The sequence below is a fragment of the Lepisosteus platostomus genome, chromosome 15 (assembly GCF_059453375.1).
Source record: "Lepisosteus platostomus isolate fLepPlt1 chromosome 15, fLepPlt1.hap1, whole genome shotgun sequence".
Taxonomy (NCBI): Eukaryota; Metazoa; Chordata; class Actinopteri; order Semionotiformes; family Lepisosteidae; genus Lepisosteus; species Lepisosteus platostomus.
Window position 1 is genome coordinate 14,180,800 of NC_142625.1, and position 26,040 is coordinate 14,206,839.

A 26,040-nucleotide genomic window follows, 5' to 3' on the forward strand; every position below is an offset into this window, starting at 1 on the left:
TTCTTTTTTTTTTTTTTTTTTAATCGGTAAAAAATTATTAATCTTTCAGCCAGGCCGTGTGCGAGGAGGGCTGGCAGCAGGTAGCGGATCAGAGGTAGAACGCCGTTGTACTCAGGGGGAGAACTGGACGTCTGTGCCAATCAGCAGGTAGTCCTGGAGGAGACAGCAGGAAGTACAGACACTGAGGGATCCGTCAGGCTCACAACCCTTAGGCTCTTTGGACAGCTGGCTTTGACAAAGTGAATTTGTGAATAATCTAGTCTGCCTCTTCTCCAGTTAGGAGGTGTATGGTGAACTGGCATGTCCTGCTGTTTTCTAAGCTGTCCAATCAGAATGAGCAGTGACCCCCTACAAAAAACGTCCTCAAACAGCTGATATCTCAATTGATCGTTCTGTGGCAGGTCCTCTAAGGAGCTGTTGGGTACATGAGAAACATTGGCTGACAGGAAAAAAAAAAGTGCCCTCCTGGAACCATTGATGGTGATTCCAGGTCATTTACATGATCATTTATGGTTTCTGCATGTGACTGACCCTGGATATTAGCTCTTCTTTAATTTGTGAAGCCCTTTAAAATGAGCTGCAGAAGAGTGGTTACATTCTTACAAGTTAGTGCAGGTTTCACCGTTTCTCAATTTTTCACACCTCCAGAAAATATCCCCCCCCCCCCCCCCCCCCCCACAGTCCTTCTTTTATAGCAACTGTTGCATGAAAGAGTATTACAAGGTCATAATCAGAGTGTCTGTCACATGACTGTCATTCCAGTAAATGTCTCTGACAGTGGCTGATTATTCTGCAACTGGAGGTGATGAATGAGAATGGATTTAGATGTGGATGCTCAGTAATCAGTTATCAAATACCTTGTGCCTACTCAGAAATGAGCTACATTACCATGAGAATAGAAAAATAAATTGAAGAACTAGGCTTCAAGAATTACAGTTATCAGAAATGTGCAACATCAGCATGAGATTAAAAGATAAGCAAAGAAAAAGTAATTGAAGAACAAGACACCACTAGCAACTTTAATGTGCACAAGAGCACATAGTGCAATACACTTAAACCTATTTATACAGACTGAGATCCAAAAAAGGGGTTTTACCTTTTGGATTTGTAGCTGAGTGTTCACAAGTTTCATTTTCTCAATGGTTGGAAGAGGAAAGCCTTGTTGCAGAAGCTCTGTAGAGACAAAGTTTAATTTTGGACCTGATTGGTGAAAGACAGTGGTAGTATGCTGTCAGGTTGGAAACAACAGATCAATATCTTGTCAGTGCTCAATCAAATGCAGCAGACTGTCCTAGGGAGAACAATCTAAGTAGATTTAATTAAAAATAAGCTGCACTTCAATAAGATTAGTTTCATGACATTCAAAGTAATTAAGATTTTTTTAATATGATTCACCTTATAAAAGAATGTGAAAATACCACCAAAAATTAATAAAAAATGACTAATATACTTAGTCTTTTGCAAATCAAAATAAAATGGGAAAATTCTTATTCCACCTGAATGAAATTAAATTTTTAATCTGAAGTACCTTTGTCCTCATTATTTTGTATGTTTAGGAAAATAGAATAGAAGCAGCTGGCAAGAAACATTCAATGAAGCACAATACAGAATTGGATATTTAATTTCAATTTTGGTTACAGAACAAGAGAAAGGAGAACAGCAGACCTAGTGCTCTTACCGTTCACTTTGGGCAAAACAGCCACTTTCAAAACCAGCTGAAAAATGTTACTGAGAGATTTTACCTGAGAAGTGATTGAATGGACATGATCAGTTCAGCATAGCAAAATAATCCATTAAGAACACCTCTGAGTGCAACAATCATTTATAAAGAGTACACAGTGTGACTGTTCCAAATATCGTGTGACTTTAAACTGTAAAAAAAAAAAACTTGACAAAGACATTCTTAGCAAGTCAATCAAATTCTATACAATATGTACCCCCTCTCCCCAAAATTATATCACCAAAACTTAAGTATTCACAGCAACTAAATACAGAAAGCAATAAAACAGCATTGAAATGGAACAAGATGTATAAAGTCTATACAAAAGTTATAATATTATCATAATGTATAATATAATATTTTCTGTCTTATTCTTATATTCCTTTTTGATCATTTCTTTCTACAGTTCAACCTATATTCACTTCATAGAAATTCAGTACCTGAGAGTTCAGTAGAAAGACAAAATCCAATTTTACCAAGAGTCACTGGCTCACGAGGATGCAAATAAAAGCCAAGAGACCCTGGTTATTGACACGGCAGAATTTATTTGATTCTCCTTCTCAGATCGGAACGTCTTAATTAAACCGGTCAAGTGGAGAAGAGGTCAGTCCTGCTGTGTTTTCCTGCTGTCAATCAGGTGCCTTGAGAACTGCAGGAAAACTGCACTCGTGAACCCCGATCACATTCCACTGATTTCGGCCCTCTCTTCCCCACTGCCTGGCAGCCGCCCTGGGCTTCGCAGTGGGGGGTTCTGATTTCTCCCTCTGTACAGCCATCTGCAGACCCCTGATCCAAGTGCAGTATAGACAGACCTCTGTCTTTGGCACTGGAGTCTGTAAACATTAAATGAGCAAATAGCCTCCGGTACATAGCTGTCGGGTTTCGCAGAATAATGCAGAGGATTTCTTCACAGGTCACTTTAACATTATATTGTAACAGATTCTGCATTCACGCACTTATTTCTGATGAGGTTATGCCCGCCTCTCAGTTATTGCCGAAATGTTAAAAACAGTTGTTTGTTTCTCTGCAAAAAGTGAATTTAGGACAAACCCGGGTCTGGTCAGTAATTAACCGAAGTCGGGTAGGGTCCATCAGGTCACTAAAGAGACCAGTGGCCCCAAACATGCACTGCAGATTTCTACATTGAGACGCACAAGTCTGAGCATCATAAGTCGATGAGCCTGTACTGCAAAATCCTCAACACCCATCTGCCAAAACCCTGTCAGTTCCATGTCACGGGTTTCAAATGTGGCTTTCAATCTCTGAACACGGATGGTGTCATCTTTTGAGAAATCTTTAAGATGCTGGAAAAAAATGGAACATTGAGTGTCAGTGTTCCAAAAACAAATGACAGGTTTTCCAAAAAATGCCTTCAGTGTTTCAAAATAGGTTGGGCCTGCACCCTGCAGATGGAAGTTTTGTTTGTTTATGATGCAGTGTTAGTTAGAATCATTAGTTGGGCAACCAACTTGTCATCATCCAGTCCTGGGTAGTTTTGACCTTTTTCTGACAAGAAGATCTTAAGTGCATCAAATCTGTGCACAGAGCATGCCAACACCTTTCCACGAGTGAGCCAGCAAACATAGCTGTGAAGTGGAATGTGCTCATACTGTGTTCACTGTCCTCATTCGGAATCTCTTCAGGCAGAGCTTGAAACTGCCTGTGCATTAAGATCCATCAATGACAAAGTTCACCGTCTTCACCACTGAGGTCATCGCATTAAGCTCAGTGTTAAGAATCTGGGCACAAAGATTCTCTTGGTGATTACTGCAATGGAAATTTACTGTTGGGTGGCCAATTTGATCATCAGTAATCTTGATACATTTTACAACCGTAGCAAGGAACAATTGATTGTCAGTTTTCCCAATATCAATTCTTTTTTTCCGTAAAATGAGGAAATGAATGTCTCAATTACTGTAGATTTTCCCCTGTTGTTGTGCAGTGCTTGGGTTTTAGGCAGTATATCTCTTCTCCAACTTTGAGTCCCAGTATCTGGTCATTATGATCCACACACTCATCAAGTGAAACACTAAATACTATTACATCTTGTAACGTATGTCTGCTGTTTGTTTGTTTTCTGTTGTTTTGCTTATATGCCTCTCCTCTGATCTGGCAAACGCAGGTACTTTAAGTCTTTTATCATGGAGAAGATCGACCAACACCTCTTTTATATACTCCCTATCTATGAATGGCTTTCCACGATTTGCAACACGTTGTGCAATTTTGTAGCTTCCCTCTATGGCCTGACATTTGCTGACACAACATGATCAAAAAGTAGAAGCACAAGTAAAGTTCTTGACTTCCTTTAAATACTTCACTATGGCCCGTTTCCCTGACTCAGCTTTGTCCACTTCGTCCTTGAATAGATTTTTCAAGCTTTGTCTCAAAATGCTGTTGAACATGCGTTTGACAACTCTCTCACAACACGGAGCACCACCAGCACTGTCTTGATGTTGAACAAAAGTGTTTTATTCTTTCCAAGATGGCTGAAAGGAGCAAACATCTCATTTTGCTTTGCTAGGGACTGTCATTCCTAGCACAATTCCTTGTCCAAAATATTTACCCCTGCACTTTCCTTTTCACCATGTTTTCTCCCAGATGCTTCTCTCACTGAAAGTAATGTAATAAATCTACCAGTCTCTCCATACCAAAGAGCATTCTTTGGGTAGCATAGTTTAGACATTGACAAGTCAAGCGTAGTTTCCATATTTTTTTTTTCCAGCTTAGTTTCTTCAGCTGCACTGTGGGTGCCACTCCGAATCAGTTTGTGTGCCACACCTGGCATGAGTGCTGTGCATTGCCAACTCCTTTTTATATTTATTTTGTAAAAAATGCCTTTTAAAATAAATGCCAACAGGAAATGCTGTTCTGACTCCTGCAGCCTTACAGATACAATATGTATTTTACACCATTTCTATAGTGATCTACTGTCTTACTTTGACCAGAACGTGTAAATGAGTGTCTTACCTGAAATGGACCCACGTAGCTTGTGACCAAGGACAGCTCAAAACTGCAGGAAATGATGGTAGTTTGTTATAATTCATTGTCTTTCATATCAATGTGATGTCTAATCATTTCTCTTTATTTAATTCAGGGTCACTGGGGATCTGGAATCTATCCCAGCAAGCAACAGGCACAAGGCAGTAGACACCCTGAGCAGCACATCTGTCCATCACCGGGCAGACACGCACAGATTCACACACTCACACAAGGGCCGATTTTCCCAGAAGGCAGTTAACCTACCAGTATGTCTTTGTATGTGGGAGGAAACCAGAGCACCCTGAGCAAACCCATGTGCACATGGAGAGAACATATAAACTCCACACAGACAGCACCCAAGGTCGTGCTAACCACACAGGCACCATGCCACCCTGATATCTAATCAGTCTTTCTGTTTTCTCTGAAGCGTATTATTTATTTTATATGATATTTGTATGCTTATATGAAGCAAAAGCAAGGCTGCTTACCTGTTAAGAGACAGTGAGCCGGCCACTTTTACCCCAGAAACATAGACGTTTCCACTCACACTGGCATCCTGAAAGCAAGACCAGCATTTGTTCCCAGATGAAATACCAGACCCACTCGGATACAGAGCTTGAACTAGTTTACAAGTCACCCCACTACGAAATTTTCTTTAGAGCCTACATCAGGCAAAGGACAAGCTGATATATAATTATAATAATTATTATAATTATATAATTGCTTACACTTATATAGCACTTTTCTGGACACTCCGCTCAAAGCGCTTTACAGGTAATGGGGATCCCCTCCACCACCACACATGTGCAGCCCCACCTGGATGATGCAACGGCAGCCATAGTGCGCCAGAACCCTCACCACACACCAGCTATCAGTGGGGAGGAGAGCAGAGTAATGAAGCCAATTCATAGATGGGGATTATTAGGAGGCCATGAGTGGTAAGGGCCAATGGGAAATTTGGCCAGGACGCCTGGGTTACACCCCTACTCTTTTCAAGAAACGCTCTGGGATGTTTAATGACCACAGAGAGTCAGGACCTCAGTTTTACGTCTCATCCGAAGGACGGCGCCTGTTACAGTATAGTGTCCCTGTCGGTATACTGGGGCATTAGGACCCACATGGACCGCAGGATGAGCGCCCCCTGCTGGCCCCACTAACACTTCTTCCAGCAGCAGCCTTAGTTTTTCCCAGGAGGTCTCTTATCCAAGTACTGACCAGGCTCACACCTGCTTAGGTTCAGTGGGTTGTCAATGAAAAGTTCAGTGAATCAGGTCTTTGAGCTCAGTGCCTGTATAAGTCAAGAGTGACAGCTGTGAAAATGGACTCACCACACTGAGGATGAAGAGAGGCGTGAGAGTGGAGTTGGGCTGGATGGCGTATGCGGCGATGCTGCCGACGGCCTGCAGTGTCATGTTGTTGGTCTGGAAGGTGACAAATGGCTGCTTGGTGGACTTTACCAGCAGCTCCATCTGTAGGCCAGGGTAGCGCTTGGCAATCTGAAAGTCAGAGAGAGTTACAGATCCCAGTGCTTAAAGAGGCTGAATAGAAACATTCTGTGGTTGATTGGTAGACCCATAAGCTTTTTGCTAATGCTTGTAAAAAATTGCACTTTACAGATCTGTATTTAGAAAAAGAGCAACAACAGCTGTTAATGTGTAGCTGATAAAATAACATATTGCAAGAATGTTAAAGCAAAGCTGATCATGCAGCTTTGTATTAGAGGTTTCTGTTTCACCTTAACTACCGTGCATCTGTATTTAAGATGATTTCATTTTTTGTAGACATTAAAGTCCCTTTAATTATCTTGACACCAACCATCCACTGTACACGAAAATTAAAAACTGTACTGAAGTGCTGTGAACTGTTGGAAGATAAAGAGAAACTGCACAACCTCAGGAATGAAGGCTCCAAAGGTTTTGGTGTTCAGTCTCAGGGGTGAGGTTTTTGGAATCTGTGAATAAAACAAAGTTAGTTAGTTTTCTTAATCAGTTATCAATTAACAGAAGGGAGTCCTATTTTCTAAGAAATAATAGATGTTAACAATAATGTAAAGTATGGAAAAATTTAAAGGTTTAAGTGTTTTTAATGAAAACAGTGAAGTGAGTTAAGAATAGGTGCAACAATGGTGGAACATACAAATATTAAACAATAAAAAACGACAAATATACACGTCATCTACACAAACTCAGTATCCTTGAACAAACTCACTTGTAAAACTCACTTATATGCACTTTCTTACTGACTACTTTTCTGTTCCTTCACACACATACCTGTTTTTTTTATCAAAACCCGTTTAACTAATTATTTAAAATTAAACATTGACTTAAGTGCTAAGTGCAGAGTTCTGCACTGATGTTTGTGAGGATTGACGATAACCCAGTCACTTTCACCCCTTCCTCACCTTATTTCTTTGAAAGCTACATATATATATAGTACAGAAAATCCTCCTTTTGCATTTCATCTCGCATTTCTCTCCTGCACCCTATCTCCACCTTTAGAGATACCCCTTAGTTGACTTCTCAGTCTGAATGGGGGTCCCAGACTCTGGACTGGCCCCTAGCTGAGCAGGACAAATCTCACTATCCCTGAGCGCTCAGTATACATCTAATACTTGGGTGTTGTAATTCCTTTTTAATTTGCTGCTTACTAATGTTTTATAAAGGCTACAGACGCTGAAGGAAATAATTTAACTCAACTAACTGTACATTTACGACCAAATTCACAAACTCAAATTCAATCAGTTCTAGAAAATGGCAAACAATGATGAAGATTTCCAAGCGTGGTAGTGTCTCAGAGAGCATGTGGCAGATTTAAATAGCGAAAGTGGGCTCGGGTGCCAAACCAATTTCATTGGAAATGCAGACAAATTTGATTGAATCCACTGGCCATTTGCCCGTTTTCTCCTAGATCGATAGAGTTTGCAGCTGTAATCTATCTGTGAGTGTCAGTCGGAAATTAGAATAGTCTACTTGTTTTATGCGAAGGGGGCATCTTTGTGTGTTGATTCAGAGGCCTGCAGTGTGTGATATAAATAAAACGTGGACATATTGTTTCAGATTTCACCTAGTTCAATGTTGAAATGTATTTGTTGAAATTATTGAAAGGCTGAATGCTTTGTTTCACCCACTCTGCCACTCTGAGCAGTTCCTATGGCTGGTGTTAGCAATCAGATTGCATGATGTGTGGTACGGAAAATCAACACTGGCGTTGTTGCTTACAGCTGGAGAGTCAGCTAATATACAGAAAGCGGGGGAAGATTTTTAGGCACTGTAGGTACGATGTTTCCTATAACATGCAGGTGTGGTGTTCACAAATGTTTCTGGAGAATGTAGGTCGTATCTGAAGAGGAAAATGTACTCTTTAGCTTTGCTGCAAACTCCACCCCTGATGCAGAGTAGAGTGGCACATTATAGGGATTGATCACTCCTGTCAGAATAATATTTTATATGAATCATCAGTTAAATCATGTCCTAAAGCAAATGGAATTTGTTCCGGTTGAGCAAATCAAGTTACTTCAGGATCTGTTGGGATGATCGATTGAAGTTGGTAACCATTGTGGAACAGACTTTTGAACAACAGCTAGATCACAGGACCAAACAGAAGCATGACAAAAGAATGCGATATCTTTGGTGGCCTCATACTGACAGCCATCATTACCCTGCAAATTTACCAGAGTAGTTTAGAGTATTTCTCCTGTACATTTAATTTTCATACCAAAGCAACTTTGTTTAATATACTCCATACGTGTTTTGATTATTTTTCCTATTATTTGTATGGTTCTTGGGCGATATGCTGGCACAGTGGTTAGCAGTGCTGCCTCTCAGAGACCCCCAGTTCAATTCTGGACTGGGGTACTATCTGTGTGGTTTGTATGGTCTCGTTGCGTTCACATGGGTTTCCTCCAGGTGCTCCAGTTTCCTCCCACAGTCCAAAGACATACTGGTAGGTTAATTGTCTTCTGGGAAAACCGACCCTGGCGTGAGTGTGTGTCTGTGTGTCTGCCCTGAGACAGACTGTCATCCTGTCCAGGGTGTATCCTGCCTTCTGCCTGTTGGTTGCTGGGATAGGCTCCAGCACCCCCGTGACCCTGTGTGGGATGAAGCCGTTAAAAAAAATGGAGGGATGTACTGTTCTTTGTCACACGTTACTGTGCTTTTACCCAGTGAGGTAGGGATTACAGTTAGCTGAGGTTTGTGCTGTTTCAATGTTTGCGAAGGCATGAGACAGACCATGTCGTCCGTGACGTTGATGCTGAGCACACCCGTCGTGCTGTAGACGAAGCCGGCGCTGTTGGGCGTGAACTGGGACACTCCAAAGTACAGCATGCTGTTGGCCTGGGCGGGCAGGGAGAAGCCCGGAGCAGGGAAAGGAGGCTCCTGGTGTTTCCCAATATTATAGAACTCACCCTGCAGAGGGAGGCCGAAAAGGACAGCTGGTGTTAATTTTAGCTTTCCAACTACATATCTATATATCCCTTTGAAATATTTGTCTCTGAAGACCTCACCATGTTGGCTGAAGAGATGATGCTGCATTCATTTTATGACAACCATAAACTTTTATTACACTTGCTTTCACAAAAATCAATATATTTTTTTAAAAAGTGTATCACCTGAGTAGCCAATTAGCTATAGATTAAGGTCTAGGGTGTAGAAGAGAGTTTCAAAGTCTCAGAAGAGTTTGGTAATGGTTGCCAAGCTTTAAAAGATGTAATGTTGGACCCTCTAAGTGTGTATCTAAATTTCTTCAGCTAAAGAAACTGCATCACATTTATGATCCCTTGAACAAACTATGGTGGGTCAGTTTCTTTCCAATTGAAGAGGGTCCATGCAAAGGCGGGTTGTAAAAGCTTGGCTGTCAGATTGTATTTTTGAGATAGTGAGGGTATCAGGTGGCACAACACTGCACCAATTATTTATATCTTTTATATTGTTAATGTGTATTATAAGCAATTTAAGCATCACATATTCTTGTTGGCTTAAAAATACTTATCAAAAAGGTTTAGATAGCCACAAGGTTGATATTAATATGGTACATTAAGTATGTAGTATGTATGACAGCTTTAACATCTGTCTTGCTTACCTTTAAGTTCAGATCAATATAGTCTTTCGTTATAACAGGGGATGAGACCATGGAGTATTCAATCTCGGCATACTGATCCACCTTGGCCAACACTGGAAGATGTATGGACAGTAAACCCACTAATTACACCATATAACTGTATATGAGACAGCAAACATTTACGTCTGTGGCACATTAATGATTGTGAATATTTATTGTATCAGTCTAGCTTTATATTCCACACTGGCCAGAAAAATACACAGTTTTGAAAAGGAGTGGGATATGAATGCTTTCTTATTAAATTCAAGCAAAAACTTTTATAAGAGGAAAGTTCTCTTATAACAATGCACTGAGGCATTGTTCCAGGAGAGTATGTGTGAGGTGATCTTCAATGCCCGCCTACCATTCAAAGTTTTCAGGTGAGGATTAATCCCAGCTATGGCGTCAGTAACCAAGGGACAGAGCTGAAATGACACCATGAAGCTGGAGGTTAGTGAATGTCATAGGGACTACACAGAGGAAATCTCTCTCACTGACTGTTCGTTAACATCTTTACACATCTGCTTGAGCCAAACCTCTCATGCTGCCCTAGTTCAAAGCTACCGACTATATGCAGTCTTATTGATTGCCCTGAGTGCTCCGTCACACCTGTGACAGCTCGTAGTGCTGGATGGAAATGCATATCTAATGGTTTCGTGTCTGTTGCAATACTCACTTTATCCTGAAGAGCATTTCGCAGGGCTTTGTCGATAAACGAACTGAAAAGGTTGTAGAGCCAGCTTTAAAGACAAAGTAGAAGATGTTGTTAATGTTGTTAAACAGATTGTGCTGAAATCTTAAGATGTTTTGCTGTTGTTGTATCGCTAGTCATTTATAATCTGCTTCACATTCACTGGTTTGTTGGTCTTAAGGGGGACCTGCAATGCTATTTTCATATTTCGGGGTTAGAAGAATCACCATTGATGAGTGCACTTCAAATGGCAATGAAAGTTGTACACAGTAACTTGTAAAACCTCCAATTTACTTCACAAAATAGATTAAATTTCCAGGTATGTGCAGCGCCATGTTGTGCGATTCAGAATGAGGCAATAAAACGTCCAGTGATGTGTGCAGCCCTATTACACTGTAAACAAACAAGCTTGTGAACACATTTCTTTTAATCCAATAGAAATATTGCTTTAGATTTCGAGATGGTTTTGCAGACAAAAACTACTTACTTGTGAACTCTGCATGCAGATCACATTGGAACATTTATGTGCTGAAATATCTGCTGCACAACCTGTACTTATTCGCTCGTACGTCACGTTACAGTCTTATGAGTTGGTCTAATATTATCCTTATCCTTCTTCCTCTGTCAGAAGACTTAGCCAGTTGTATTTACAGCATTTACCCCAGCATGCCTATGTGTTTTAACCTTCGAGTACCAATGCAGTGTCTCTCTGGCATAAGAGACAATGGTTGGTCAACTTGTAGATTGGCATCGTGGCAGTTTACTGGGCTGTAATCACCCCAAGACCAGCTTGGAGGGTGAGGACTAGTTAAACTACCTCTGTAGCAACAACAGTCTAATTAACATGTCCTGAGAATGAGTTTTGCCACAACAACGTAAGTTATTGACTTGTAGTATGTAAAAGCAATGAAACAGATAAAGACCAAGAAAAGAAATGGTTAAAATGATGGAAAAGACAACTTTCAAGCCTGGGATTTCTCCAATTGAATGGACTGAGCTAGTCTGTCTCTAAACGTTGTGTTAATTGTATGCGCTTTGGCAAGCCTGAAATTCGTCAGTTGTGCCAAATGAAGCCCCTTGAACGGACAGGCCCCTGAGGGAGTTACCTGGCTCCTCCGTGAAACTTGATTTTGGCACTCCCTACACTGGCAGAGCAGCTGGTGCAGCTCACTGTGGGCCGGCCAGTCTCATCGCTGCCTACTGCCATGACGGCGTAGATCGTCAGCTCGCTCACCGACAGGTCGAAGGAGCCGTGGTCCTTTCTGTGTGGCCAGAGAGCAAACACCTGAGACACGTCCCTTGGAGCATCACGCTGCTCTCAGAGACACTTGTGTCCAATATCAAAAGTGGGCCTGAAACAGTTCTGCTTGTGTGTTAATTTAGTGTATTTGGGGGAGTTTTCACTCATATCAGTGGTGGAATTAATTTAGTGTATTTGGGGAAATATTTACTCATATCTGTGGTGGAGCACTTCTACAATAATAATTCTCAATATTTTAAGAAACAAATACAAATACTCCATTGAGAAAACAAATGTTATTGATATATACAGTATATAATCACTCTATCAATAATTCAGATAAAAACTTAATACTGCAGCTGACTAGACTGTAGTAGTTCTTTATCCTACTCTGCTCTTTAGCATGCATTATTAAATCAATTATTTTACCCCTGATTCAGAGTAGTGTGGCACATTATGCAGACTACTTTAGAAGTGCTATGAATTATTATATTTGTAGATGATCTTCTTAAGTGACTTGTCCCATGCAACTTAAAGACATCTGGTATTTTGGGACTTGGTGTAAGAATATATCATACCCATTATTTGATTATTTTTAAGACCAATCTTCCAGATCTAATCATGTAATCATAATAGCATTTACAGAACAAAGCAACTCTTGTCATTTGTAATTAATCTCATTCCAGAAAACACAGGGGTCACATTTCCCTTCATCTCTAACACGTCAATCAAATACTTTTTTCAAACTGACCATATGTGATATGTAATATGTGATGGTGCACTACAGAGCATGTAGGTTTCATTGCGGATCGCAAAGACACATCTCCCTTGTCTTTTGACCTTTCATTATTTTAACCAGCAGGCAATTTGTGCCAAAGGAACTGGAATTTGACATGTAATGATACCTGTCATTAGAATTGTTAATTCAAGTTTCGGTCACTGAAGGTTCAAGATAATTCAGGATGAACTGTCATCTGAGGGCTATGATTTCTGTTGCACACTGAAGTTCAAAGGGATAAACAGAGGAAGAATCCTGTGTTGATTTATTTCATTTTGTCAGAAATCAAAGATTTAATGGAATCAAGAAATGAGGATACCACGTATTTGACTGATGTTGCTTGTTTTTTTCCTGGATTGAGTGCTTTTAACAGACGCTTTTAAATTCCCTTAACTGTGAATTGCAACTTAAAGAAGGGATAATCATTTTTTTCAAGTCGAACTTTTCTTTTAAAAGTACTACAAAAAGGAGGAAAGAGTAGTGCTAAGACAGTGTTGTCTCTTGTAAAACTGTAATTAGATTGTGCTCGTAGTTATGGAAACCAAATTATGCAACACATTGCTTATTTAAAAGATTAATCCCAGACCTGGAATGTTAAACCTACATGAACTTTAAGTATTTCACTCTCCAGTTCCCATCGATGCTGATGTAGGCATTGCCAATGGACAGGCTGAGCCCACTGCCTGGTGCCAACACAAGCGATGACTGAGGTAGGCCAAGACTCACTACTTGCATCCTGGAAGTACAAGAAAATCAACTGTGAGGTAAAAACAAGCAATACTTCTCTGGGCCAAGTAAACTTCACTTTTCCCACATTGAGTATTACTTTAGAATAAACTCTAACAACTTTAGACTTCTGGATGATTGTGTTGGATTGGGTTTGGGGACGTCATTTCTTATAGATGGTCACTTTTCCACTACTTCAAATATCAGGACCAAAGGGTTTCCTTTCAACTTGAACATCCGGCAAAACGCAGCACTTGACAAAAAAAATATATATAGTAGGTGCATTTCAAGAAACTTACACACAGAAATGTTCCCTCACGCTTTGGAATTAATTAATATAAGACACTGACTGAAAGCGTAGTCAGCTTTTCTGTCTCCCGGAATTGAAATCAGAGCCTGACACTCACCCTGACAGACTGTACTCTACACTGCCGACTGGTGACACTGACTCCTTCCCTGATATGTCAGGAATATGAACAGATTTCAGTTTCTGCTGCAGGACTGCTATTCCAATCTGACGGCCTGAGGAGAGAACAGGTGTTTAGTGTGGAGACAGTTTGGAGAATATTGGATATATGGAGTACCGTACAGTATGTGCTCTTCGGAAGGGCTGTTGTAACAGCAGCCTGGCACAGGAGGCTGTCAAAAGGACTTCATTATTTGTAAATAGACTCACCGGGTGTCAATTAGTTCATTAATTGAACTAATTGAGCCAAGTTAAAACACTACATTTACACTAAATTTAGAATACTAAGTGATGATGTAATGGATTGAGTGGAAAGGTCATAAGGGTATAAAATAGGAAGGGAAAGAAGCCAAAGTTGTGCTTAAGCAGGATGAACTCAGAGCAAGTAAGTTTCGGAGACTGGTTTTGCTCCATTTTTTTCATGAAAAGGATTTTTTGAGGTGCTTTCCTTTTGAAGAGAGATTGTGAGCCTTTGTGGGACAGATTGATTTTATTGTTTTCCTCAGTTATTATATTAGTGAAGATTCTTTTGCATTTTCTCTTTCCAAGAGAGCATCCCCTGTCAAGTCCTGACAGGACTTATCGTTGGGAGAGTGTTATTTAAGCCAAGACCTCACTTATTGAAAGATTCCAGATACACCCACTCCCCTTGGGATATCACAACATATATTCAAATTGTTTGTTCTAGACTGAAGAGAATTATTTCCTTTGACCTGTCTGTAAATAACAGTTCCCCCAAACTGGGAATTACGATATATTTATATTTTTCTTATTTAAAGTCTTTACTTTTAATTTAAACAGTATTCTAAATGAGATCTTACCAGTGCATTCTAAAACTTATTCAACATTCTTGCTATACAGCATATCCAAGCGTTACTTTACTGCTTCTTCATCTTATCTCTTATCTTATTATTTTGGGGAGAACATAAACAGAAACATCCAGATACCATTCATGCATATCTTCCTGCAGCTCAGAATCACCCAAGCGTTTCAGCTAAAATCTAAAAATACGTTTTTTGGCATAATGTGTTTCCTCCCATGAGGAAAAGTCTCAAGAGACTGAAGACACGTGTATATGTTTTATGACAGTTATAGAGTTCAAATGTTATGATGGTTCTGGCATCTAGAGAATCTGTGTGTGAGGGTTAATGCTCTGAACTGCTCTGTGATATTACTGAGGGTGTGTGAGACCACAACCATCTTAAAGAGGCGACAAAGCAAATTCCACAGAAAACTGGTGATGGGTTATTGGTTTTTCAAAATGAATAAAGGATTCAAGGAAAAACATGAATATTTTTCACTATAATTCTCCCCTTTTGAGTAAATGTGAGAGAATTTTAAGTTTTTCGACATTTTATACACCAGGGAATGCAATTTAACATTTATTACTGTGACCGTAATAAATCTATCTATACAAATTCCAAAAATAATTTGAGTTGGTTTCATTTGAAATTCCGTGCGATGATGTATACTGGAAAGCAGAAAAGATCCCACTCTTTAACCGCTTTATTCTGTGAGAGTTCAATGAAATCTTCCAAAGATATTAATGGAATCCCTATTGGTCATTTCATCAACATATGAAGACATCTTGAGAAGTCTCTTCCTTCGTTTAAACTAATTTTTGATGGCAGGTATAGGGGAAAGAGAATGTCTTCACTCTGTCCTCCTCCCCACTGAGAGCTGGTGTGTGGGGAGCGTACTGGCGCATCATCCAGTTGGGGGCTACACAGTGGTGGTAATGGAAGGGGGTGAGCGCTTTGAGTGAAGTGTTCAGAAAAGAGGCATATAAGTGGAGGGAAATCTACTCAGATTCAATACTCAGATGTTTCAGATGTTCAGAACAAACAGAGATATTTAATTAAAAGGCTGTTCCAAGGAGATAAATTTGGAAGTAAAAGGCATACTCCACACTCACATATACTTTCCTTAAAATCACAGTGCAGAAAGTGACTGGGGGGCATGTCTAATTTCCCCCAGAGTGAGAGTGATTTTATTTTTGAAAAAATGATGACAGACAGCCCATTGCTACTAACAATTTGACACAGACATGGGCTTCAGTTCATGGCCAGTTCTAAATTATACATGAGCTTGTGTCGCTGTTCTGGGCTTGACATTTCCCGGCTGGCGGGCAAGTTGTAGAGCTGTCCACCTACCATATTCCAGTCCCTTCTGTGTGAGTCTCACAGTGATGCCTGGGTTTGTGCACAGGGACAAAGGGCTGAGGACGAGAAGATGAAGCAGCCACAACATAGCCATAGTGTCTTCAGCAGCCTGGAAGAGGAAAGCAGGCCACACGAGTTATACTGCAGGACACATCAATTATTATAATAACTACAAATAATTAATATCTTTCCTGAACAATCTTTTAGTCTGAGATACAATGAAGGATCAAGCACTATTACATTCTTTGTCCACTTCTGAGAGTAATAAACTATTTTTATTCACATTTTATATAGGTAAAGACAAAGAAAGCATCCTCCACACACAATATATTAGTACACACTGAAGTTTTGACATGTGAAATAATGGACTGGTTAAAATAATTGATTTTACTTCATATGGAATTCAGAAATTTGAGAAAGATGCTCCTCTAAAAATCCATTAAAAACTGAAGAAGTGGTCTGTATTAAGTTTTGACATGTGAAACAATGGACTGGTTAAAATAATTGATTTTACTTCATATGGAATTCAGAAATATGAGAAAGATGCTCCACTAAAATTCCATTAAAAACTGAAGAAGTGGTCTGTATTATCACACATTCAGCTCAATAGTTTTAGAATGCAAATATTCCACTTTTCATAACACCCCAGTAAAAGACTCACACAAATGTTTGCATCTGTAACTAAGACATCTTTTTTTATGTGAGAACACTGCCTTCTCTTTTACTGACCTTTCTTTTATCCAGAAAAAATCTTATACTGACAAAGGGACTGTTTCAATTTCATGTATAACCTGAGCTGCGTTTTGAAGTTATGAAATAATAACAGGTACAGGCAGGTACAGAGAGATTAGGCGTTAAAGTGGTGAATGTAAAAATATTTGAGATTCCTCTGAAAATAACCTTGGGCTACAATACAAAAACAATATTATGTAATGTTGTAGGAAGTTACACTTATGAAATAATAATAACAAAATCAGTATTTGATGTCAGTCCCTGACAACAGCTTGTTATGAGAGTAAATTATATAGACTAATAATAATTAACCCTATCTTTTCAGATCCCCTTACATCTGATGAAATCTATGAGCTCTCTGATTATTATTATTATTATTATTATTATTATTATTATTATTATTATTTTGTGTTCTATTTATCCTGACCTGTGGCCCACGTTGTCATGTGTCCTATCCCCATTGTTTTCATCTCACAGGGTAGGGTGTTTTGGTGGAAAGTGCAAATATTTGCATACCACAAACAACTGGAATTTACTGAAATACAGCAACTGAAATTTCAACACCACAACCCAGAGTGCAAAATAGCTCACCGAAAAAACTCTAGAAAAGGTTTTTTTGGTGTATTTTGTTTCTTTCTTGGGTTCATTGTTCGCTCTAAAAACTTCTTTGCTTTGATCTACTTACTTTGTGTGGCAAAATAAGACCTTTGGGAACTTGTAGGTTTTGAGAAGGTCCTATTAAATGCTATTCCCCCAGATCCCTAAACATCCATTCTGTGTATATATATGAAGATTTATTTTGCTGTGATTTATTCATAGAGCTAAATTGTTCATCACTGCTCCTAGAAACGTTTTCTGGGGTTCAGTTAATTAATAGCTGTGGCCTCGTTAACAATTCATTCAGTTACATTTATAGCTTCTCCCATGGCCTGTGACTCTGAGCCATGACTGTGCCTGAAGCTTGAACTGAAGAGCAGTACAGGACACAGGTCTCACCCCCTGTTTCTGAGTCACAACGCGCTGCTTCAGTGAGCACTGGTAAAGAGCACAAAAAAGGCAGTGGAGAACACTTCCTTTTCACAGCAACAACCGGGTGAAAATTCACATTAAATGCTAAAAAACCCAAGGGAAATAGATTTAAAACCAGTGAAAGGACGGTGTCTCTCCTCTTTGGAAAATGATAATACTGCCATGTGAGATATTATAAATAAGAGGCTTTGGGTGTTTTATATTAGATTATTTTGTGCAAAAGGGTAAAACATTCAGCACGAAAATGAAGCGTGTGACGTTACTCATTAAGGAAAAATGTGTACACGACACAGTTCAGTCTACAGTCACCCTCTGGCCAATAGTGCTTCCTTCTTTTACCTGCTGTACAATCTGTTCTTGAGCAATAACCAACAAATAGGAAGCACAAAATGTCAAACTGTTCCATACACCACATCTATTTGAATTTGGGGAGGTTGGGGTTGATTGCAGTTCTCCTCTCTGGTTCTGTTACCGACTTCTCCCCCCACAGCACCTGCAACAGCCTGTAACCCACTCTTCACTTGCTGTAACACAGGCCCCTGACAAACACAGAAACTGGGGAACAGTGGGAGGAGTCATGTGATGTTTTCTTGCATGGAAGACAGTGGCCTGTGTTGCTAAATGACTTGGATCTCTGTTTGCCAATCAGCATTGAAACTCCGAGAACCTCAAGTTAAAGGAAGTTCAAGCAATGCAGGATTTGTTAAAATGAATTTGGTTTTATTATGAATGCATTAATGTCCCTAAATAAAGACAAGGTATGATGGTATAAGGCATCAAAGCTACAAGACATAAAGCTGTAACTAGATCAATTTATCGAAAAAGCTCAACATAAATCCAATTACTACACTAGATTCAGGTATTGCAAAGTATGCATGATTAAATCTCACTGTTTTGCACATAGAGGTAACCGCAACCTCGACTGTCAAACTGGAGTAGAAAATACATTTTGCATATTAAACAAAATACAAAAATTAACAAGCAGCTAAGGTGAAACAAAGTGGAATAAAGCACAAAAATGCTTTTACCAAATAATCGCAAGGCACTTCCTTATCATAACAGCTTCGGAAAACTAAAAGCGACTGATCTGTAAAGAAGATCTGAACTGTAACCAGCCTTTAGACTCTCCAGCTACAGCTGTTCCCTGTATCTGCGTCTCTCTGATCGCCACCCGAGCCCTCGCTCAGGTTCTTTTAAGACAGAACAGGCATTTTCTCCAGTTACCTTGTTCGGTTCTGTCAGTGCAGGGCTTCTCCTTCCTCTTGCAGAGGCAAATCAACCACTTGTTCCAGGGGAGTGAAATGTGGTGAGACAAACAGGCTGCCTTTAACATACTGTTCTGAACCAGGAAGAGGGCAGCTCTGTAGTGAATTGTCACTAAACCACATTCCAGCTGTGCACGTTTGCTTCCCGAGAGCCAGGAACACTAGCGCTTGTAGATATCGAAAGCATTTACGCAGTGCTATTAAAGACAGCTCCAGCTCTGTCATAAAATACATTTTTATTACTGTACACAGGATTGCACATGAATTAAAGAAAGCTTGGAGAGGTGTCGGCCATTATGACTCTGTCATGGCACCTGACCAAGAAAGGAACTAAGCCTAGTGGGTCGATGCCCGGCAGCTGTCTGGACCAGAGATGGGAATTTCCAGCTCAATGTGATCAATTAATTTACTAAATTGATCAAACTCACTCCTTACAAGTCAGTGTTTAAGGGTGAACTAGAAGACCTGCAGGTTTGTGGCTCTCTGGGCCCAAGGTTGGTCACCCCTGTGAAATACCTGTTACCCATCTCATTCCAGCTCAGATGAATCCACGTCAGATGACTCTACTTACTTCTGTTCACTGTCCCAGAGGGGAAATGTGCTTTGCAGGCAAGTAAAAGAAATAACACACTACACAACATGAGCCCCTTTACAAATAAGAGACATGAACGTAGGATGAGAAAGAAAAAATAGAAATAAAGTAAAACATACAATCTATCGTCTACAATAAGCGAGTTAATAAGATATGGTAGCATTTTGTCCTCACACACAATAGCTAGAACAGCTTGACAGAAAAGCAAAAGATTGAAGTAGGGAGCTATGTCAGCATGCAGAGGCTGCAAAGGAGCAAGTAAAGGTTTATTCCACGCTGAAAAGAGAAGAAAAGAAACACAGCTGAAGAAGGCTCCACAGGCAGACGTTGTGTTTCTTTTCTTCATTTTTCAGCGTGGAATAAACCTTTACTTGTTCCAGAAAAGCAGCAATATACTCTAACTCCTATGACAGAATGTTGGGCAGGATTGTAGAGGGAATCCACTATATTTTTGGCCAAGAGATTTGGAAGCCTCTATCTACTAAAGTTTGTAGTTTCCTCTGCCCTGCTTCCAGGAGAAAACTGCAGCTCCAGGTAGACAGGAAGAAGGGGAATTAGCTTGTTTCCTGTGAGATGAGGCTCAGCTGTTCATGATTAGTTGACCTCTCAAGGTATAAAAGGGCATGGCAAGCACAGCTCCTGTTGTTCCATTTGAAGGGTCTGTAAGATACTGAAGTCTTGTCTTCTGTATAGGAAAAATGAGAGAAGTCTCCTTGGGAATGCTATGGTGTACTGTGGTCGTTAATAAAAGGATAGACAGCAAAGGCTGAATTCAAGCTATTCGATAGCCTGAGAGTGTGTATGTGTAGGTAGGGTAGAGATGGTACATACTAAATCAGTCAGAGCTTTGCACATATGGAGGCCAGTATAGAGAGATGATTAGAAACAGACTACTTACTGGCTTAAGAGAGCCTACAAAACTCCAAATGCCTGGCTAAGACATTTTATTTTAGCTAGACAGAGAAACAATCAGCCAACAACCACCAAGAAATGTTACAAGAGGATTTCCAAAGGGCTGCATTTACTCCAACATGGATGCTGTGAGACCCAGCACAATGAAAGAGACCGTCTCTGAGGTGTGGTAAGTCCTCAGACTTCACATATAGAGCGATGCAAAACATAGCCTGTAATGAAAGCAGTGGGAAAGGACACTGTGAAAGTGTGCCAGACTGATAATGCAGTGGGTGAAATTCAAGGGAGATCAAGCTGTCACTAAGAAACTGATATATTCCTGAGACCCATAACTATTAATGATTTGGTTGAGAATATTGTCTCCTGGAAGACCACATTGAAACACCAGAGAAAGACAGACTTTTCTGCACCAGGTCAGGTGTGGCTTCTCCAGTCCACAAGGGAGAACTATTGACAGAGACACTCACCTAAATACCTGCAGGACTTTAAGGTGGGAGTAGCAAATTAACAGACTGAGGTCATTAGGGCAAAATGAACCTCCACACCCACTCGAAGGTTTGGGTGGTCTACATCATCCTTCTATAGTTAAAAATAATTTTCTTTGTTCAGCTCAATTGGCTGTAATTGTTGTGAAGTATAACATTACTTCATAATCTGCAACACCATTTGGTATAAAGCAGTTTGGCAAATGACATAACACGAATGATATTACTTCATAATGCAGTGTGACAGAAACCACCTGTCAGTGAGTCCAAGAGTGCTTTCAAAAGGGGGCAAAAAATAAAAGCCAGACAATGAAAGGTGCAAAAATATAAAGATACTAAAAGTTCTCCGGTGGAAGAAATACAAAGAAAACATTCAACCAAAAAGTATTTCTCAAAAAGAATACTCTACTAGCAGCTTCAATAATTAGGCCTACTTCCAACCTGTGAAACAGCACAAGGACAAGGATATGTACTGTACAACAAAGACCAGACTTCACCATGGTGCTACACCATTACTGGCGGGTTAAATAGACTTTATGTCCACATCCCTCCTGATAGACAGGCAAGCCTCCATTTCAACCAGAGGTGAGTCAGGAATCCAGAACAAGTAAGGCAATAAAATAAACTAAATTGTTTACAGTAATAAGAAGAATACAATAATGGTATAAGTCATGTGTTCCCAAAACATAAAAATAAAGGGTGGGTCCGTCTCAGAGGTCATGTGATGAGTGTGCAATAGCCTCTTGGTCACAGGAAGTATGGTATGGTGTAAAACGCCAATGCGATTTCCTGCATTAAAAGACTTGTTTTTGGAATTCTTTCTTCCTTTCACCATCACCTTTCACTAACTTGCTGTGTCGGTTGTTTTCTAACTCAGGAGATACCCTTAAACTGAAACGCAGCTAAACTGCCTGCCTGCCCGCGCTGTCACTGGGGAACTACTTGCCAAGCTGAAACGCCAGGGTTATTTTGTGAATGAAGAAGACAAAAACAGGGAACTCGCGAAAGACTGGACAAACAGAAGTTGCACGTTCTTTCCTGTTAGTTGGTCAATCTTGGTGCTACGAAACTTTTTCAGCACTTTTTTTTTACTTTTCTCTTCACGGAAAGGTTTCCGATGCTAGGGCAGAATCATTCTGTTGCAAAAGCTGTTCTGTCAGCTGATGACATGTTACCGGTCACTCTACAAATTGCTTGACATGCACGCCATGTGGGTTAACTCTCAACTGAAGTCGCCGTTCTTCGGGCTACATTTTCACTTTTTTCGGTATTGAACAGATGAGAAGTCAGATCAGTCCGTCTCAAACAGACTTTCAGAACACTCAATTCAGCATCGCCTTTAGTCATCTGTGGAACCAGACTGGGTTTTTTTTCTCCAGCTCAGCCCAAAAGGGCCTCGCCTGTTTCATGTTGAAACACGGTGAAATGTTTGCTTTTTAAGGCAGAGGAGCTGTTAGAAGTCTGGCACTTGGGCTGAGGCAAAGGGTTTTCAGTTGACAAGAGCGCGTTAAAACGTTCTTGTGCCTCATTCACCCCGATGAACAACAGGATGTCGTCTGTAAGAAATACGTTAAGGGCAGGGCTACACGCTGAATGATAATGCTCACTGAGGTGTGAGAGATACACAGTGCTCTGCAGTGTTATATACAGCAGGACCCTTGAAATCATATAAAACAGTGGGACTGATGCTCTACTCTGTGGTTACCCATTATATGTGAACTTTGATTTAATCAAAAATACTTTTATATTTATAAAGCACTGTATTAGTTATAGTAAAACATATAATATCCTCAACCTCCTGAGAAAGACAATCCAGGACTTCTTTTCCTCAAAGATGTTTCAATGTTCTGAAACTCTGGCTAGGACCAGACTCTAGAATCTCTACAGGGTTAGATTTGTAAAATAACTGTCTATGATACTGTACAGGTTCAAGCCTTGAACTTCTTTGTGTTTATTTATAAATCTGTGATTTTACATATTGTTAGATGTGGGTGGACTGTTTTAGAGCAGTGATTCTCAAAGCAGTAGACACGGATATACTCCAGAACCAGGATTTTTATCCCAGTTAAGCCTTTAACTGTAACTGATCTGCTTGCTTGTTTAAGCATTATTTCTGCACTCAGGGCTTGCTGAGTAACTGCTGTCTTTCCTGATTTTATGCTGCAGCCCAATTCTAAATCACAAGCTAAATGGTTGTAATTTTTCTATCAGAGAGTTTTTTTTTTTAATTTGCTTTAAGCTCCTATAAAAACATAAACATATTACCTCCCTACTAGTGAGCGGGTTTGAGGACTGCCCTCACAGCACAGTGGCACATGGTTAGCACTGTTTTCAAATCCAGACCTGGGGTGCTGTCTGTGTGGAGCTTGCATGTTCCCTCATGTGTGTGCATGGATTTCCAGGTGCTCTGGTCTCCTCCCTCAATCCAGAGACATACTGCAATATTAATCAGATTCTGGGAAAATTGGCCCTGGTGTGAAAGTCCCTGTTTCCTGTCTGGGGTGTAACCCCGGGTTGTACCCCACCAGCAGCCATATCACCCTGCAACTCACAACTGACAGCCCCACTGAAGCTCAGCAGGTGTGAGCCTGGTCAGTACCTGGATGGGAGACCTCCTGGGAAAAACGAAGGTTGCTGCTGGAAGAGGTGTTAGTGGGGCCAGCAGGGGGCGCTCACCCTGTGGTCCATGTGGGTCCTAATGCCCCAGTATAGTGTCAGGGACACTATACTGAAAACAGGCGCCGTCCTTCGGATGAGACATAAAACCGAGGTCCTGACTCTCTGTGGTCATTAAAAATCCCAGGGCGTTTCTCGAAAAGAGTAGGGGTGTAACCCCGGCGTCCTGGCCAAATTTCCCATCGGCCTTTATCAATCATGGCCTCCTAATAATCCCCATCTATGATTTGGCTACATTACTCTCTGCTCTCCTCCCCACTGAGAGCTGATGTGTGGTGAGTGTTCTGGCGCACTATGGCTGCTGTCGCATCATCCAGGTGGGGCTGCACACTGGTGGTGGTGGAGGGGAGTCCCCATTACCTGTAAAACGCTTTGAGTGGAGTGTCCAGAAAAGCGCTATATAAGTGTAAGCAATTATTATAATTATTATTAATTGTCAGGATAGAATTGGATGAAACAGTTAGAAAATGGCTGGACCGACATAAGAAAGGTTATAAATGAGTGGAATGTAATTTGTCTGGTTGTAAGAAGCTCAGTGCTCTGGGGTTCTAATCCAAATGCTGCTTGAAAAAAGTCAGGATATCATCTTCCACAACATGACTGGATAGCTTGTTCACTCACAGGCCTGTGTTTGAAAAATGATTGTTTTAAATACTCTTCCCAATACTTTCCACTTCTGGACTGTTACATTGTTGGTTCTGAAATTCAGTAGTGTGACCTTCATTGCTTTTGAATTGAGTTGAATAAACCTTTATTGCCCCAAAGGGAATTTGTCTTACACATCAAGAGCTCGTAACATATATGACAATAATACAATACACACTCAATGTAACAACATTGCTCAGTCTGAACTCAATCCAGCACCATAAGATTCAGAACAGACAATTAGCTGATAAAGTGCCTAAAACAATATTATTTTGATAATGTGAATGAGGTCTCCTCATCGTCTTCTCAATTCAACCCCCAAAACATTTCGTTCTTTTATCCTGTCAATGTATCCTGTAGAACAGTAGTCTTGCCTGAGCAGATTCCAGAACAGCAATCTGTTTTTTAAAAAGTTGACCACAATTGTACACAGATACTAAATCAAGTTGAACTAGTGTTTTTTTACACATCATACCTTGATTTCAAGTCTGCATTTTAACTATATATCCTAACATCTCCACTACTACTGTAACAAGCTTGTTCAATAAAGCCTCCCATCTCTGGCCAACCTGGCTGTCCCCTTGAAACTCACTGCCCTTTGATACTCCTAGTTAAGTTGTAATTACAGTTTCCACCTTTCTATATAGAATAGGAGTCTGACTTATTTGGCTGTAATTTCAGTTTTCTCACTTTTTTTAGAGATGGGAGTTACATTATCATAATTAGCCTAGAGTGACTGTTGGAAGAATTTAGATGAACAGTTTATGGACATTTCTTTTTTCTTTAAGCTCGAATAATAGAGAACACCAGCAAGCCTTGAAGATTTAAGTGTTTTCTTTTATCGGTAACATTTCTACCTGGACTATGCTAATACTCTAATCGTGAACATTGTCCTTGTCCATCTCGACACAAGTTGTCAGGTTTCCCGAGATGAACAAAACTTTTATCTTTCTCTTCATCTTCTCCTTTAACTGTGCTCAAGCCGTTTTGTACTTTGAGAAGATCCTGTTTGTTTCAAATCTTTACATTTTATAAAGCGTCTCCTCCTATATTTTTTAGCTTCAAGCGGAATATTGACTTCACTCAGTCTTTATTGCTTCCAAATCTCTCCCATATCCATTGACCTCTTTTCGAACATCTTATTCCTTTCGAACCTGTGTCCCAGAAGCGTAGACCATTATTTTGAACGTTGTAGATGTTAAAAAAAACTTGAGGAATAACAGCACACTAGGATTAGAAGTGTTTAATGTTTGATTATTTCGCTATAGTGAGATTTGTCTTAACCCTTCGAGCCTGGGGACGTATTAGACCCCAATACAGACTGAGGAGTGGCCGAGGGGTATTTGCAAAGGTGGAAATGGGGTGGGTGAGGGATGTGAGAGACGAAATGCAAAGAGAACGCGATTTATCCAGCTTTGAGAAGAGACGGCAGGAATGATTATGATTAGGAACAGCAGCGAAACAAGTGACTTGGTTGTCATTCCTTAATAACTCCACTTCTATATTACGGTCTTTGACTTCTAGTGCTTCATGACCACCCCCCATGTTTGCGCTCAATACTATCCCTTTCTGTTGCAGTGTGTTGAAAACATTGTAATTATTAAATTGCTCTGAAGGTGTAAAGGACATAGGAAGCGAGAGGCGTTGTAAACGCAACCGTTTCTGTTGGTTCATTTACTCACTTGCTTTTTCAACGTCTCATTATAAGTTGTCGTTCCTGCCGAACTCCGTAAATGTTCCGAAGAGCTGTTTTAATCACTAATGCTGCGGGGCCATTTCCGTTTGTTTCCTCGTTTATCCAGCAGGGGTCAGTGAATCTCTGTTATGCGCGTCAGGATGTTTCTG

At 40.2% G+C, this 26,040-nt stretch overlaps 1 protein-coding gene across 3 annotated transcripts; it reads right to left on the bottom strand.

Moving 5' to 3' along the window:
* LOC148648032 (bactericidal permeability-increasing protein-like) lies at positions 1-25,985 on the bottom strand. Of its 3 annotated transcripts, XM_088608406.1 has the most exons (17): positions 18,845-18,969; positions 17,960-18,113; positions 15,851-15,968; positions 13,639-13,753; positions 13,110-13,241; positions 11,594-11,749; positions 10,473-10,536; positions 10,161-10,221; positions 9,779-9,870; positions 8,929-9,105; positions 6,591-6,650; positions 6,028-6,195; positions 5,188-5,255; positions 4,688-4,730; positions 1,679-1,742; positions 1,097-1,173; positions 1-153 (listed from the first exon to the last, which is right to left on the bottom strand). In XM_088608406.1, exons 3-17 carry the CDS (start codon positions 15,951-15,953, stop codon positions 112-114), a joined length of 1,422 nt encoding a protein of 473 aa, XP_088464532.1. In that variant the 5' UTR covers positions 15,954-15,968; positions 17,960-18,113; positions 18,845-18,969; the 3' UTR covers positions 1-111. The 3 variants fall into 3 exon arrangements, with proteins under 3 accessions (XP_088464532.1, XP_088464531.1, XP_088464530.1); XM_088608405.1 differs by lacking the exons at positions 17,960-18,113; positions 18,845-18,969 and adding an exon at positions 25,878-25,985; XM_088608404.1 differs by lacking the exon at positions 17,960-18,113 and having other exon boundaries at positions 18,845-19,001.
* Between the last annotated feature and the right edge of the window lie 55 nt (positions 25,986-26,040).